The following is a 17329-nucleotide window of genomic DNA, read 5'->3' as shown; positions in this document are numbered from 1 at the left end:
GCTTTAGTTCCAAGGTATCAGTCCACTCCCTGAGGAAACATTTGCTGAGTCTGTGTTCATCCTAAGAACAATTAACTTTTTGTTGAAATTCCCTATGGAATTGTAATATTTGTAGGAATTCTCAAACAAAAAGTGTATTAATTTGCATCTATTCAAATGTGATCCTGGACCACTAAACCAGTCATAAGTAGCACTGGTGTATTTATAGCAATTGCCAACAATACATTGTATGGGTCAAATTATCGATTTTTCTTTTATGCCAAAAATCATTAGGATATTAAGTAAAGATCATGTTTCATGAAGATATTTTGTAAATTTCCTGCCATAAATATATCAAAACAGAATTTTTGATTAGTAATCTGCATTGTTAAAAAACTTTATTTGGACAACTTTAAAGGCGATTTTCTCAATATTTAGATTTTTTTTTTCATGACTGGTTTTAATAATCCAATGAACCATATACAAATTTACACCTTGTCTTTTAACTGACACAGGCACTAAATGCTGAAATACAATCAGAACCACTGTTACAGGTCCATAGTTTTCCATAGAATGGAAAAAAAATACTGTAAGTCAGTTACAACTGTCAATTGTTTGGTTACCCACATCCCTCAAAATATATCATTTTGTGCTCAAAATAAGAAAGAAACTCATACAGACTTGGAGAGACATGAGAGTGAATAAGTAACAGAGTTTTCATTTTTAGCTGAACTATCCCTTTAAATAATGTTATTCGGCTCTCTTGTGCAGAGTGACTTACAAATATAAATATGTAATCATAAATACTAATGCATTCACAAGTACCAGTCAATTTTTTTTGTGTGTGTGTTTTTTAATGAAGTCTCTTCTACTCACCAAGCCTGCATTTATTTGATCCGGTATACAGCAAACACAGTAATATTGTGAAATATTTGTACTATTTAAAATAACTGCTTTCTATTTAAATATTTTTTAAAAAGCAATTTATTCATGTGATCAAAGCTAAATTTTCAGCATCATCACTCATTCAGTGTCACATGATCCTTCAGAAATCATTCTAATATACTGATTTGCTGTTCAAGAAACATTTATTATTATCCATATTTAAAACAGTTAAAATAACTAACTTTTTCAGGATTCTTCAATGAATAGAAAGATCAGATCAAGCAAAGATCAGCATTTATCTGAAATAATAAGCTTTAGTAACATTATAGCCTACACTATACCATTAAAAAGCTTTGAGTCAGAAATTATTACTTTTTTTTAGCAAGAATGCTTTAAATTGATCAGAAGTGATGATAAAGACATTTATAATGTTACAAAAGATTTCTACATCAGATAGATTCAGAGAAATATTCATCAAAGAAACCTGAAAAATGTCCAATCAGCCTTTTTCAAAATAATAATAATGATAATAAATGTTTTTTGAACAGCAAATCTTAATATTTCTGAAGGATCATGTGACTGGAGTAATGATGCTAAAAATCCAGCTTTGAAATCGGAAAATAAATTACATTAAAAATATACTCAAATAGAAATCTGTTATTTTAAATAGTAAAAATATTTATAAATGTTACTGTTTTTACTGTACTGTGGATCAAATAAATGCAGGCTTGCATTAAAAAACATGAAAAACGGTACTGTTCAAAAACTTTTGACTGGTAATGTATGTAAAATTATGTATAAATTTGAATCGAATATATTTGCATTACGGGTGCACTACTGTATTTTTCAAAGAAGTTTTGTTTTGAACAGTGCCCCCTCCTCTATCTCTCTCTCTCTCTCTGGGTCTCTCTCTCTCAGAAGGCGTGGTTCTTCATGCATGTCAATGTTTGTATGTAAGCGGACAGACTTGATCCGCACCGCTATCCGCATTCTCCGCGGTTTAGGTAAGTTGCTTTTCTCTTCTTTCTGAATCTTAGTAGTTTCATGTATATTGTGCGCAGTAGATACAGAGCACATTCAGCGTTAAAGAATGTGGCAAGCAAGAGGAAACCGGATGTTAATATCTCATTACGCTTCTGCATAATCACTTTATAGCCTGTATTTTCTTTATACACTGAGATTTTAGATTTATTACACTGTACCATTATCATGTGGAGTATTAACTGACACTTTGATATGTGAGTGAATGTTTTTCGCGTGTCTCGTATCTGCTTGAGGCCGCGCAACAAAGACTGGAGGAGCGTCGCGTCTGAAGGCAGAACAGACTTAAGAGCAAAAAAAAAAAAAACAATGAGGACGCCGAATTTCGTGTAAATTTCAGACAAGTATTTATTCAGATTAACATAAAATAAATTATTCTAATATTTTAAAATAGTCTATTATTGTTATCATTATTATTAGGTTAAATTATTTAAAAAAAAAAGGTAGACCTTTTTTTTTTATTAATTAATAAACACAACAAAGTAGACCAAAGTGCTGTGCATTTAAGATTGTTTAAGAACTTACAAAAATAAACAGATTAATCTTAGAAAACATAAAACCACTAAAAGAACTGAGAAACAGATATTGCATGGTTAATTAGTGATAGAATTAACATAAACACAACTACAATATGCTGCAAAAAATTCTTCTTATTATTTTTTTTTCTCTCTTCACCCATATATTGGTTAAAACACAATCACATTTTTATTATATAAGTGAGTACACAAGAATGAAAGTAATAGAAATAGATAAATTATTAAATAATAATTGCCAAAAGAAATTGTTTATTATTGTTGAGCTCTGTTTTTGTGTCGTTATGCATGTGTGGTTTTGTGGTTTTGGTTGGCATATGCTTTTCTGCAGTGAGCTTTGATATTGCAGCTTCTCGTTTCACTTCTGCTCTGCTGCAACATCAGCATCTCATCATGCTTGTTTTCTTTATTTTTATGTATTTGCAACTTTCTGCTAAAAATATTTTTCTCGATCTTGAAGTCATTTTGTGTCTAGCTCACAGAGACTACAGGAAACAAGTGTGAGGGTTTTGGGGACTTTCTGTTCAAGCACAAACATAAGAAGTGCAGAAGTTGCAGAAGTGTGTCACGTGATCACTCTGGGAACAGATTTTTAAGAAAACGAGCTGCTTTGTATGTGTGTGTGGGAGAGAGAGAGAGAGAGAGAGAGAGCATCCCTCATTCTTTGCCGTTAGTCTCCTCTGCTTCTCTGATAGCAGCTGCCGCGCACACATGCACAACACTCGGGTCAGCCAATCAGTTTATTTCTAGCCAGGAAGTGGTTAACAGGAAGTACAGTAGCTGGTCCCCTCCTACTTTGCCAGCATCATCCCCATTTGGATCATCATGGCTTCCTGATCCCCCTCCCCATTTCACTCTCTTTACATCCTGAACCCCTCGCCATTTTACATTAAATGATTCATTTTATTTCATGAAATACATTTATTTTTGAACATTTGATATATTTTACACAAAAAACCCATATTTATAGAAACATATAAATAATAGTTTCCCTCTTATTTACCCCATTGCACAAAATAATGTATTTTTTATGATTTTTAAAAATGTATATATATTTTGATTTAGAAAAATCGATAGGGGCCATTTTATAGAATTGGTTAGCAATTTGATCTTTTTCCACAAATTTTGTATGTATGCAAATTGTATAATATCCAATGTATTTTAAAAAATTTCACAAAAATTTCCATGTCCAAAAACTGTCATAAAAATATGATTTATTAATATTGTTTCCACTTTCACTGATTTTTCGTTTTAACCAGCATCTGGTCTATCCATAGATACCAAACATTCATTAATTTTCAGAATTGTAACCCTTTAAATGCTGGTTTGTTTGCATAATGCCACAGTTGTTTTTTATGAAAAAAAAATAGATTAGATTCTTGGGTGTGTCAGTGAAGAACAACAACATTAATTCTGAGGCATTTATATTTTTATGTAGAGTTAGATTTAAAAAAAAATGTATATTGTAAATTTCGTAAATTTGAAAAAATGGCACAATCTAGTAAAAATGGTAAAAATGTAAAATTTGAAGTATTGCCGATAAAATGAATGCCTATTAGCAAATATTCCATCATTTTATAGTCGGCCGTGGGTTAAAAAATTGCAGTTTTAATTGGTTTCAGTGTGGACATTTTTGTCCTTAAGGTCCTGAGTGTGAGTGCATTTTTTGCACGGATGGTAAAATAGATTTTTTGAAGGAAATGATGGTGAAATATTAAAATTTCAATAAAAATAAACACCTGAGCCAAAATGTATGCAGTTGGCATTAACACAGGCACACTTATAACAAAAAACAAAACTGAAATGGAAAAAAATGTCTATAAGGTTGCACAAGGGTTAATAAGTGTTATATTGACCTATTAAGATTTTGTTTACATCTTATTAAAAAAAACAATTACAATTTTAACAATATTTCAAGTGTGATTTGAGATTTGTTGTATTTTTAATAATTCTTTTTTTTTTTTGTGAAATGCAAAAAGTTGACCATACACATTTTTAAACTTAAGGATTCATTAGTTTGAATTTACATTGAACCAAAAACTACCATAAAATCTTAGTTAATTTTAACCCGCATATTAAAACATACAAAAATACTACAAATTTGCATAACCAAAATTTTGTTTATTTCCCCCAAATAAAGGATTGTGTTCCCTTTTGTCACTACCGAAACAATAATGTTTCGGTAGTGACAATTTTATGGCATAATACCCAAAAAATAAAGATGTCACTACCGAAACTTTACCAAATGTTTTGTTGTGACTCTTTCGGTAGTAACAATTTTAGATACTTTTGAACATAGCTCGAAAATGCTAATCAGCACATGGTTAGCTAGCGCAGTTCTGAAGAGTTGTACACATATAAATACAATGTTATGAAATAACTCCCAAAAAAGTGTGTTTAATTATATAAAAATGGTGTTCGGTAGTGACGTTCGAAAAAAGTTGCACACAGAGTTTCATACTTTTGAACACATTTATCTCAAAATGATGGGGCCTGTCTACCCAGCATGTAGCTATGAGAGAGAGTGACAAATATTTTCTCATCATAAATGTAGGGGTGTAGTTAAAATCAGTCTCAGCCAATGGACTAAAACATACACTGTTTCGGTAGTGACGTGAAAATTCGGGACACTTTTTTTCAGTTTCATAATTTACAAAGAAAATTCGAAAAAAAGAAGATATTTTTAAAAACAACAATGGAATAAAATGGAACGTTCAAAATTTTGTTTCACAGGAGCACATTTGGTAAATTATGTACTATCAATTTCTTTGAGAGCAATCAGTGTTATTTTGTGTTTATTATTACAGGTTTAACAGCACCGTGAGCCATGTCTTTCTTCTTCAAGGGAGCAGTTACAAGTATGTGTGCCCTCATATCATGTCTCTCTCATTCTTACTCTATCTTTTGCACACATTCTTTGATAAGACTGACCTGATGTTTGTCACAGGTTCTCCGGTTAAGACCAGGAGGCAGGAGGCTGAATATATTTGTCACAGGTAGGCCTACTGGAATGTAGACAAACAGCATTACCATGTATTTATAGGCTTTTCCTGTTATTTTCCTTAAGTATATGTGTAGTGCTTGTTTGTGCGTCTGTAAAAAATGCGTGTACATTGCTTGTGTTTCACTCTTTCAGTCTTGATGCCTCCCACTTCTCCGACTCCTCCTTCGAGTGTTTCTCCACCAATCCGCTGACAGGCTCCGTGTGCTCGTGCCGCCGAAGCCCCCGCCTACTAGCCAATGGTTATTATGTAATGACAGAGGACAGTTTTACCACAGATGATGATGGTAACGTCACCCTGACTCCATCGCACACCAGCGTCTCATACAAAGAGAATCTTGTTCGGTGAGATTTATGTATGCATTGAGTATGAATTGAGTATCTCTCAGGGTAAAGGGATAGTTCACCCAAACATGAAACTTCTGTCATTAATTACTCACCCTCATGTCGCTTCAAACCCGTAAGACCTTCATTTATCTTTGGAACACAAACATCTGACCCTCCATAGATAGCAAGGGTCCTATCACAGTCAAGGCACAGAGTCGTTATTTTAGTTTTCTTTGCACACAATTCTCGACTATTTGATCAACATCCTTACTACATTTCTGTGCGTTGACCATGGTAGGAACCTTGCTGTCTATTGAGGGTCAGAAAGCTTTTGCATTTCATCAACAATATCTTAATTTGTGTTCTGAAGATGAGCAAAGGTGCGAATGAGGGTGAGTAATTAATGACAGAATTTTCATTTTTGGGTAAACTATCCCTTTAAATCTGACAGAATGATAAACCCTTTTTGTGTTCGTGTATGCATATTAGCATATTCAGACGAAAACGCCGGGCAAAAAGATCACTGGCCAGCCTTTTTAGTGATGTAAGCCAATCGTGCCAATCCTGGCTGGAAGGAAGTGTATTTAGAAGATCTGACCCCATCGCTCCCCTTCAGTCATCATCATGGGAGGAGCTGGACAACAGCTATGAGACTACACCCATCCGCTTTACCTATGGTTAGAAGGCTTCTAGTTTTGCACTGCAACATCTATTTTAAAATATTTGCCTGTTTCGTTTTTGTGAAGATGTGTGTGTTTTTATAGATACCACAGATCCTGTTTCCTCCCCTGATAAAATGCCTCCTCAGACTCAGATAGAAGAGGAGGAGCCTCCATGTGAGTCATGCTCCACCCACGAACAATTCAGCCAATCACTGAGCGGCCTCCTGGATGTTCCTCCCCCATCCATGTGTGAACTCAATAGTTATAGCTCATCCAGCAAGACATCAGGTGAGAAAGGGTGAATGAAAGAGCTACAGCTCTATGATTTTTTGATGAATATGGCAAAAATAGAAAAAGCTGCAAACTCTTGATTATGTTTGTTTCAGAAACTATGCTCTTGAAAGTCCTTCTCCTCATCCTTACTTTGTGCCTCTGCATTGCCATCTCCTCCGGGTAATGAAAAAGTGTGTGTGCTAGTGTGAAAGAGAAGCTGTATCTGAAATTGCATACTTTTGTTTATCTACGGAACATAAATTTAGACATTTTTGATGAAATCCAAGAGCTTTCTGACCCAAAAAGATAGTAATTACATTGTTAAAATAGTCTATGTGACATATAGTTCTTTCAACCTTAATTTTATGAAGCATCGACTGAAACGGAAGAGAAGAAATCGTTGAATAAAGTTATTTTTGTTTTCTTTGTGCACAAAAAGTATTGTCATAGTTTCATAACATTATGGTTGAACCACTGATGTCACATGGACTATTTTAATGATGTCTTACTACCTTTCTTGGCCTTGAACGTGGTAGTTGCACTGCTGTCTATGCAGGGTCAGAAAGCTCCTGAATTTCATCAAAAATATCTTAATTTGTGTTCTGAAGATGAACATAGGTCTTACAGATTTGGAATGACATGAGGGTAAGTAATTAATGACAGAAGTTTCATTTTTGGGTGCACAATCTCACTCAGAGAGTATGGGATTTCGGACACAGCCAGTGAGAATTCTGTCTGTGTGGCTCATTTGTTGTGAAAATGGGTAGAGCTTTACTTCTCCTCGTTGATTAATTACATCATAATCTCCACAGGTGGATGCTGGGAGGTGTTTCTGCCGCAGTGGCGTTCGTGGTTCTGTTTTCATCTATATGTGAGTAAATTAATTTAAGTAAAATAGCAATTTAAATCACTATTATATTTGCATAATCTGACATATTCTTGAGGGGAAATGATAAATAATGAGATCAATGATAAAATAAAACACAGGAGCATGGAACTTTTCTGTTATATTATATATATATATATATATATATATATATATATATATATATATATATATATTTGGTTCAGCCATATTTTTTCAAGAAAAAAGGTAGGTTATGTTTCTTAAAGTTACACAGATTTTTTTAGACTTTTGAACACATTTACCTCAAAATGATGGGACGCATCTACTCACACCTTGTAGCAATGAAAGAGAGGGACAGTATTTCCTTAAATGTAGGGGTGTAGTTAAAATCAGTATCAGTCCATGGACTAAAAAACGTAGTGACATGAAAATGCGGGCACATTTTTTTAACATAAAGTTTCATAATTTAAATAGAAAATATAAATTACATTTTTTTTTTTAACTTCACTTTTAAAAAGAATCAAAAATATACTTTTAAAAACAACAATTGAAAAAAAATTATTTAAATATAATTTTCATGAATTGAAATTCAGGGGACTATGGTTTGGGACAGCCACCTCCCAACTGAAATTACCCAATAAATGATGATTTTAAATATATAAAGCTTACTAATATTTGAAGTATTATTGTGGGTTTCGATGTATAATAGAAGGATCTTAGTAAAAATCTCATGAAATGCTTTTTAAAATAGTTTTTTGATTGTGGGACAGCAGTTTGTACCAATTCTGTGGAATGGCCCATATACTGTGTATATAACCAATTAGATTTAGAATGGCTGGACAACAGTTATATTATAAACCTAACTTCTCCACGATTTTATGGGTAAAATATTGTAAAATCATTCTCTCTGTTTACCCCTCAGGTATGTCTAAACCTGGAACTGCAATGGGCTGGAGGAGAGCAAAGACTGAGGTGAGAATCTGGGAATAGATCAACAATAGACTCCTGAATAGGAATCTGTACGCAGACAAAAATGGGACTCTAAATGAAGGCTTTAACATCCATATTGTGTCTCTTCATCAGGACATCACCTCAAGAAATGAGTGAGGAGGTACCACACATACATACAGCTGTGAAGTCTGTCCAGAGGAGGCCAGAGGAAGTGAGTGTGTGGACACACATCCTGCGTCAGCATTAAATATTAGTTACCGATCAGTTTTTGTAGTGGTGTTTTCACTGATCGGCTAAAGAGTTCTGAATATAATAATTACTGAAGAGTAAGAGTGACAGAACTGATAGAAGTGATGGCAGTTGACTGTCACAGGAAATTTTACATGCTAGGATTAGCGTGGGAAATTATAATTCAGTAGATGTTTACGAATTTAATCAGTTTTCTAAATGAAAAACTGGATTGCATAATGAGGGATTCTTTGAGTCAGTGGAGATGCCCTGCATGACAGAGCATAGAAGTGAAATATGTCAGTTGTGGTTGTAAAAATATCAGCTTGGCTTGGTTAGGCTCTTCAACATGGTGACCAGGGCATTGTGTTATTGCCCAGCTTGTCTAGATTATCAGATTCTAAAAAATATTTACTGCAAAATTTAGTTTAATATAATAATATAATGACTTTGCAAGAAAATCTTTAACTTTTAAAAAGTTGTAGCACAAGAAGTGCCAGTTTAGCTTTGCACAGATTTGTCAAGTGCCTTTGTTATACAAAACAGGATGAGTGTTATTGCCACTTGCCAGGGTTAAAGTCACATATCTGTGCTGTTACGAGGGCTGAAATTTTAAGCACAGATAGGAGCGCAATAATTAGATATATTATAAAAGCATTGCACTTAAAATAGGATTTAACGCTCTTATATCACAGGGACTTATTAAGACAATTAAATGCTGTTTGCAGGGAATTAGTGCCACCAAAGGAGAACATGTTCTCGATGGACTGTGTAATAAGTGTATCATTTTGTCACGTTCATGCAAGGCAACTTCTCTCACAGAAAGTTAAAGGGGTCATCGGATGCAAAACTAACTTTTCTATGTTGTTTGAACATTAATGTGTGTTGGCAGTTTGTGTACACAACCAATGCAAATGGCACTTTCTTAAAAATGTGCTTGTTGGTAAGTTTCGCAGATAAACGCAGCTAAATACACCCAAATTTAAACATTACAGCTCATAATCCCACAGCAGAGAGGGGCGGGGCGAGCAGAGCTCATTTGCATTTAAAGGACCCATGTGATAAAATGAGCTGATATTTTGCAGAGCTGATTTTGACAAAGTAAATGGGTGTTTTTTTTACACTACTATTTAGAATTTTTAGCTAAAGTATATAAGAGACTTTTCATTAAGACCCTAAAGAATCATATGAACTTATGGAAAATGGGCATCCGATGACCCCTTTAAGAGTAAACTGTGAGTCGAAAGCGGTGTCTGTTCAACATGACCAAAATGCATAAGTGCAACTGAACTTATATCCTCAGAAAGGAAAAACATTTTTGAGTTTTTTAAAGGCAGCTCTGTTTTGAAGAGAACAAAGACATTCATGAGGAAACAAAAGCAAAGCGAGGATCAAATTAAGTGTTAAAAGGAGCGTTTCAGTTTTTAGAGGTTTAAGCCCGAAAATCTGAAAGGAAACATGTTTGAGACCAAGCCAAGGTGAATAAGTGATGCATTTATTCATTCAAATGCATTTATTCAAACCAATTGATATCTAATGTGTTTAAATGAACTATAATGTATTTGTGTTTAATGTAAATGTTTTTGTAGTGTCCATGAGCAGAAAATCAAGAGTGAATATTGCTCTATAAAATAGTCAATATTTACTGTAAAGTGTTTTGTAGAAACTGTAGCACTATGGGACCAAGCACAGGATGCTGAAAGGATTTAAGCTGTATCTCGATTATTTTAAAAGACTGACGCCGCCACCTATCGGGAAAATGTTATAAGTAATTTAAGTAATTCTATTTTTGGACTTCAAACAAAGTGCTTGTTCTTAAATTCCTATCAGGAATGCTATGTCCACTCATTTTTACAAATCATTTACATAATGTTTTGATGCTGTGCCTGGTCCTGTAATTGCTGCTTGCAGCTATATTTATAAAAATAATAATTTTGTTAATAACAATCAGATAAGGGATTAAAACTATTAGTCCATTACATCCTTTAAGAAATGAGAAATTCAGAAATAATTTATTTATTATTGTTTTTCAAATTAAGTCACTGGGTACTGAGTTAAAAGGCAAAATGATTGCAATATGACAGCATTAAACCATTGACATATTATGATTGGATGTAATTCCATGCCTAAGCTGTAAAATTATGATGGAAGTGCAAAAAGCACATCTCCACTTTATACAAAACTGGTCTCATAATGTGTTCACTGATCAGTAATCTGTTGCCAAATTTTCATATAAAATATTAAATTATTTACTTGCCTTTTAGCTTTAATTACTGCAGTGAACCCGTATCAACTAAAATAATCTGTGTCACAAGAAAACTAAAGATAGTTATGTTTTATTCAACTGCATGTGAAAGTACAAAGTATTTTGTGTATGTGGTTCTTGTATGCACTGTCAAATCTAATCTTGAAAGGAAATGCATTTATGTAATTTGCACAAACATAATTTGCCATGTTAGAAAGTATTAAAGGAGTGATTAAAACAAGGCCTTAAAACAAATGTGTTTTTTAAGGTTAATAGTTTTACAGTGTATTTTGAAAAAAAAAAAGAATTGTCATTTTCATCAATAAAGTTTTATATATAATAGTTTTTGTTTATTGCTTAAATCAAACACATTCTCTTTTAGATATTCTTTAATATTGTTTTAACATTTATACTGGATCGGAATCTCTACAATGAATTGTTGTTGCTCTTGCTAATGTAGTTAACATGCAATGTAATAGGCTTGCATTGATTAATGGATTGAATTTACACTATAGCCTTATTTTCTTAATTTTTAATAGATTTGCTCCAGATATTTATTTACTTAGCCCTGAAAACACTAAAAACATCATCCACTGCTTTAAATTGTAATTATTACCCATTTCTGGTTAGATCATTAAATGTGTGTATACCTGGTATTCCCTACATTATGGAAACCAAATATCCCCACAAGGACAGTAATACCAGTCATTTTTGACCTTGTGGAGACATTTTTGGAAAGCGGTTTTGTGAAACTCTGAGAATGCCGAATGTTTTGTTTGAGGGGCAGGTTTAGGAATAGGGTTAGGCTAAGGGAATAGAAAATACAGCTTGTACAGTATAAAAACCATTATGGAAGGTCCCGATAGAACATGGAAATGAAATTAGGACATTATAATGATATTAGAGATATTAAAAATCAGTTTTGTTATTCACAAACACACAAAACAAATTGTTTTATTGAAGTATTGCTTTCATTTATTTTGAAGCCATCTCATTTAGAATAACACCGAGAATGCAATTATTGTTAAGTCACTAAACCCAAAACAGTGAATCCTAATTTCCATCAGTTCAGTCCATCAGACCTCTGCATCAGCTCGTGATCTTTAGGAGTGAGAAATTATGCAAAGTATTAAAAAAATAATACTTTTCAGTATAAACAGTTTAGAAACAGTGTTTGCCCTTACCTCTGTATTTTAAGCAGCCTCATCAATTTTACAATAACCTAAAATCAAAGATACAGATATGATAAATAAGTTGATGGAATTACTTTCACACATCATATTTATCCCATGTATATAAGTCTTTGCTTATCTTAAGTGACATGACCAAGAATCAAATGCATCAGGGACAAACCATTTTTCAGAGGTGCCTTTAAGAAGTCTTCCATTAAAACACACTCCATCTTTGACTTAAATTCCTGTATGTATTCATCTGGAGTTTTTTCATTACGATCTGCAATGGGGCACAGACAGACATTCATTATGAATATAGGTCTGTTGTGTAACTGAATCGCTTTAAAATGGCGACATATACGTGCAGCACATATACAGACATATTATACACTACCAGTCAAAAGTTTTTGAACAGTAAGATTTGTAATGTTTTTCAAAGAAGTCTCTTCTGCTCACCAAGCCTGCATTTATTTGATCCAAAGTACAGCAAAACAGTACAATTTGTAAAATATTTTTGCTATTTAAAAAAACTGTTTTCTTTTTGAGTAGATTTTAAAATGTAATTTATTTCTGTCATTTCAAAGCTGATTTTTTAGCATCATTACTTTACCACATGATCCTTTAGAAATCATTCTAATATTCTGATTTGCTGCTTTAAAAAGACGTATTATTATCATGTCGAAAACAGCCAAGTCGAATTTTTTTTCCAGGTTTCTTTGATGAATAGAAAGCTCAGAAGAACAGCATTTATCTGAAATAGAAATCTTTTGTGACATTATAAATGTCTTTTCTTTTTATTTCAGATAAATGCTAATCTTTAGCTCTTTCTATTCATCAAAGAGTCCTGTACCCAACTGTTTTAAATATTGATAATAATAAAAATGTTTCTTGAACAACACATCAGCGTATTAGAATGATTTCTGAAGGATCATGTGACACTGAAGACTGGAGTCATGATGCTGAAAATCTAGCTTTGATCACAGGAATAAATTACATTTTAAAATATATTTCAGTAGAAAGCAGTTATTTAAATGGTAATAAAAATATTTCACATTCTTTTCCTGTATTTTGGATTAAACAAATGTAGGATTTCTTAAAAAAAAAAAAAAAAAAACATTAAAAAACTGTTCAAAAACTTTTGACTGGAAGTGTTACTTTAAGTTTTCATGGAGGGTGCACACTGAATTGAATGTTTTCACTGGTGTCGAGTTTAACATGTTGCTTTGATCATGTACATGAAAGAATATAATGCTGAAACATGATACTGACCAAACAGCATAGCACTGGCTTCCTCGTTTTCATCCACAAACAGTATTATAATGCATGAAGGGCAGTTTACAAGCTTGCCATCCCAGATCAGTGCAACAGTATCGAAATCTGCTCACAAGAAATCATTTATTTTAATAACAATAATAATGATTAACATAATGAATGAATGTCATGGAAGAATATTGTTCGATATGAACCCTTTATACAATGTAAAACATGGATAATCAGTGCTGTTTTACAGTTCTTACCGGTTCTAAACAGGAAAGGGTCCGTCGCAGACAAAGCAAAGTAGCCCCAAGTACTGCTCTGACACTTATCTCCACTGTCATGTCATAAACAAAAACACTTTTACAGACTTAAAAACATCACATATAGTAAATAGCAGAACAGTCATAAATCTTCCACTCACACACGAGAGGTTTCAGTCACCGTCAGGGTGTCGTTAGTGCCTTTCTGAATGTGAAGAATAGAGCTGTCGGTGGTCTTGAAGGACCTAAGATCGTCTTCATCCCATGCAGCTGCTGCCACAAAATACCAGGAGCCCATATACTGCACAGGCAGACATTTTATATTAAAATAGTCAAATATTATGAGCACAGTGTGACAAAATGAATAAAGACTTTTCAAGCCTCTTACCTCATCAGTATTAATAACAGCCGTGGAGAGAGGAGCTGGAGGAAGGCATGGCACCATGACCTGTATCCCAGCATAAAAAAAACTCATTGCTGAGCTCACAACACCCCATAATTGGCTTATAAGCATGGCTGCAAAAAATGAGATAGCCAGTGATATACAACGAATGCTGATGTCTTCTAAGTCACAGCTGCTTTGATGGAGATGTTTTAAATACAGTGCTCAAGGGAACTTTCACCCTGATTTGTTAGCATTTTTCTGTTTGTTAGGTGGTGTGGTAATGGCTGATGGTGTGTTTGTCAGGGCAATGTGCACCTCAATACGTCTGACCTTGTCCTGGACCACTCTCTCTACCCACGCATCTTGCAGAAAAATACATGTAAAGCCATTCAAATGGAGGATAATGTGACAGTGTTGTTTAGTCTTTACAGTGTCTCACAAATGAACCTTGATGGTAGCAGAAACAAAGAACTCAACAGTAAAGGAATATCACAGAAGAGGATGTAAGGAATAACACTGAAATATACGCACCAGACACTTTCTTACAAACACTCCATGTTATGAGGACTCGACAAGATCACACAAATGTTTACTTGTGAATGCACCACAAGTCATATTGCACTACTTGCTTTTTAACCTTCATACCTCCCTTGCACAATATATTGCGCAATATTGTATAGTATTATGTAAAGTACTTGTATAGTCTGTCTTAGGTTAGGTGTATAGTCAACTATTTATAGTATATGTATACTTAAATTACAGCTTCAGTAAGCTATATGTAGGTTTAAAAAATTGCTCTTACGTGTAGTGTTGTATGTTAATATTTGTTTATTTATGTGGTCCTACGAGACACAACATTTTGTTCCACTTTATGTCCACACATGTAGAGGAATGACAATAAACTCAACTTGACTTGGCTTGAGATCACTTACTGTTTCTCCTGGACAGTAACAAGAGTGAAAAACAGAATGGAAATTTAGATTACTACTATTTTTCCAATCAATGTATTGTTATTGTGACCTTTGGATTAATGGTTCCATTGCTCTCCAGTGCAAAAAAATGTTCAGTTATTTAATGCCCTCTTAAAGCTTTCTGGAGAAGCAGTTGCCAAAAGTCAGAGCGATGTTTGCATATATGAGTTGGTGTATGATGGTCACAGACTCAGATTTTTTACATTTTTAGAATTTCCCTAAACGTATAAAAATGAATCACCTTTCATTTGAAATTTTTTGATTGTATTAATAATTCCACTTAATTTAAAGGAACACTCCGTTGTTTTTGGAAATAGGCTCATTCTCCTACTCCCCCCGAGTTAATACATTGAGTTTTACTGTTTTGAAATCCATTCAGCCGTTCTGCAGTTCTGGCGATATCACTTTTAGCATAGCTTAGCATAGATCATTGAATCCTATTAGACCAAACGCATCACGTTCAAAAATGACCAACGAGTTTCGATTTTTGTCCTATTTAAAACTTGACTCTTCTGTAGTTATATTGTGTACTAATACCAGTGGAAAATGTAAAGCAGTGATTTTCTAGGCTGATAAGATTAGGAACTACACACTCCATTCTGGCGTAATAGTCAAGGAATTTTGCCGACGTAATATGGACGCAGTAGGCGTAGTAATATCACGCAGCGCCTGAAATTAGTTCCCAGCTAGGTTAGTATTTGCACATATGCTGCTGATATTAATGTTCGCTGTTGAAAAAAAAGCATATGCTGGTTAGGTATGTTTTGATGCTGGGATGCTGGTCCTTTGCTGGTTTATGCTGGTCCTTAGCTGGTCATGTTGGAAATGTTAAATTAATTTAATAGAAATATTCTGGATATTGTTTGAATTACAAGGGCACACTATTTCATTGTATTTGGCAATGTGAGTACTTACAATCCTCTTGGAAAGAATTAACAGGTGTAATTTCTAAAACTATTGGTAAAGAAATTCCTGTCTGACCTAAAATTTCTATTCTTGGTCTTTTTCCACCTGCCTTATCTTTGAAAACATATGAAAAGAAGTTTGTAAATCTGTGTCTTTTGCATGCGAAACGCCTGATTGCCATTCACTGGAAAAGTATCCCATGGTCCAGCTCTATCGCTCTGGATTCTTGTATAGCAATGGAAAGAATAACTTACTCAATCAAATAAAAATGCACATATTTTAAAAGATTTGGGAATCCTTCCTTCGTTTTTAGATGAGAATGGACTGACTGTTGAGTAACACCAAATAATATGATCATGCTGAAGTGTTTAATGACAGTTACTGTGTTAATACGTGAATTATGCTTGTTATGACTTATTTGATTATTTTTCACTTTCTTTGGAATTTATATCAAAGTCCCTTTAAGGCAAGTCATGTCACTCGGCGGCCATCTTTGAAACGCCTCTCGGGCATACAAGTGCAGCTCCTATCTGTTTGAATGGGGAAACATCAAATTCTCCTAAACTGTTCACCAAGCTTACGATTAAATTTCATATTTTAAATCTCCAAAGAAATCCAACAAGAACTGCCTCATAAATATGGTTCCTTGTGCTTGAATAGCGTTAAAAAAAACGCTTATTTTTCCGGCTAGATGAGCCAGTGCGCATGCGCAATACTGAACGCACGTCTTAGAGCGCCGGCTGTTTCTATAGCAACCGGGACTTCTAACGGCAGATGCTGTGACGCGCTGACTTTACTGATCAACGATTGGCTCTTTCACTAAGAAGGCGGAGCTTCGCGGCCATGATGACCGTTTCATTGTTCCCCATTCAAAACTACACGAGTGACATGTCTTTGGTATTCTATAGTCTTTGGCTGCGTCCGAAATCGCATACTACCCTACTATATAGTACGCGAAAAACAGTAAGCGAGGCGAGTAGTATGTCCGAATTCATAGTATTCGAAATTCAGTAGGCGAGAAGTATCCGGATGACCTACTGCTTCCGCCAGAATTCTGTAGTACGCATACCATGGACGCTTTCCTATCCCATGAGGCTCCGCGGGAGGAGGCGTCATATTCGAAAAATGGCGGAAAGTGGAGACGCGCATAGGAGACGCGGCTCTTTTCAAGTGTAAATTTTCGCGCTGTTGTGATGACGCAAGACAAGTGACAACATCAATATGGCGGATGTAGTATGTCCGAATTCCATTCATACTACCCACATTCATACTATATAGAACGTACTGTTTTAACCATAGACTGTAAAAAAAGATGGACAACGCGTTTCCGCTTCTTTCCACTATAGAAAAGTGAAGCCAAAACAGCTCAATATGGCCGCTACCATCTTGGGGGAAGTTACGTCATT

General features: G+C 34.3%; 2 protein-coding genes across 2 annotated transcripts; one reads left to right on the top strand and one right to left on the bottom strand.

Annotated features, from left to right (window-relative positions):
- The first annotated feature begins 1773 nt into the window (after positions 1-1773).
- tmem71 (transmembrane protein 71) lies at positions 1774-10827 on the top strand. Its single transcript, XM_073848052.1, has 10 exons — positions 1774-1868; positions 5246-5296; positions 5386-5434; positions 5575-5784; positions 6256-6443; positions 6531-6716; positions 6815-6881; positions 7514-7572; positions 8471-8520; positions 8632-10827. Exons 2-10 carry the CDS (start codon positions 5266-5268, stop codon positions 8653-8655), a joined length of 864 nt encoding a protein of 287 aa, XP_073704153.1. The 5' UTR covers positions 1774-1868; positions 5246-5265; the 3' UTR covers positions 8656-10827.
- Positions 10828-11921: 1094 nt separating this feature from the next.
- Positions 11922-14272, bottom strand: apom (apolipoprotein M). The gene is made up of 7 exons (XM_073848053.1): positions 14050-14272; positions 13823-13962; positions 13662-13735; positions 13414-13521; positions 12326-12424; positions 12157-12194; positions 11922-12073 (listed from the first exon to the last, which is right to left on the bottom strand). The coding sequence occupies exons 1-6, from the start codon at positions 14173-14175 to the stop codon at positions 12166-12168; spliced, it is 576 nt and encodes a 191-aa protein (XP_073704154.1). The 5' UTR covers positions 14176-14272; the 3' UTR covers positions 11922-12073; positions 12157-12165.
- Positions 14273-17329: the final 3057 nt, after the last annotated feature.

Source organism: Garra rufa, chromosome 10 (assembly GCF_049309525.1).
Source record: "Garra rufa chromosome 10, GarRuf1.0, whole genome shotgun sequence".
NCBI classification, from domain to species: Eukaryota; Metazoa; Chordata; class Actinopteri; order Cypriniformes; family Cyprinidae; genus Garra; species Garra rufa.
This window is presented reverse-complemented; position numbering and strand designations above follow the sequence as displayed.

Bases quoted from the DNA above. Each gene is read 5' to 3' on its own strand.
- tmem71 (XM_073848052.1), top strand. From the start codon at position 5,266: ATGTCTTTCTTCTTCAAGGGAGCAGTTACAA. The intron at 6,444-6,530 runs GTTAGAAGGCTT...GTGTTTTTATAG, and splicing joins ACCCATCCGCTTTACCTATG to ATACCACAGATCCTGTTTCC. The intron at 6,717-6,814 runs GTGAGAAAGGGT...TGTTTGTTTCAG, and splicing joins CTCATCCAGCAAGACATCAG to AAACTATGCTCTTGAAAGTC.
- apom (XM_073848053.1), bottom strand. From the start codon at position 14,175: ATGCTTATAAGCCAATTATGGGGTGTTGTGAGCTCAGCAATGAGTTTT. The intron at 13,963-14,049 runs GTAAGAGGCTTG...CTGCCTGTGCAG, and splicing joins CTGTTATTAATACTGATGAG to TATATGGGCTCCTGGTATTT. The intron at 12,195-12,325 runs GTTTGTCCCTGA...CTTTGATTTTAG, and splicing joins AAAGGCACCTCTGAAAAATG to GTTATTGTAAAATTGATGAG.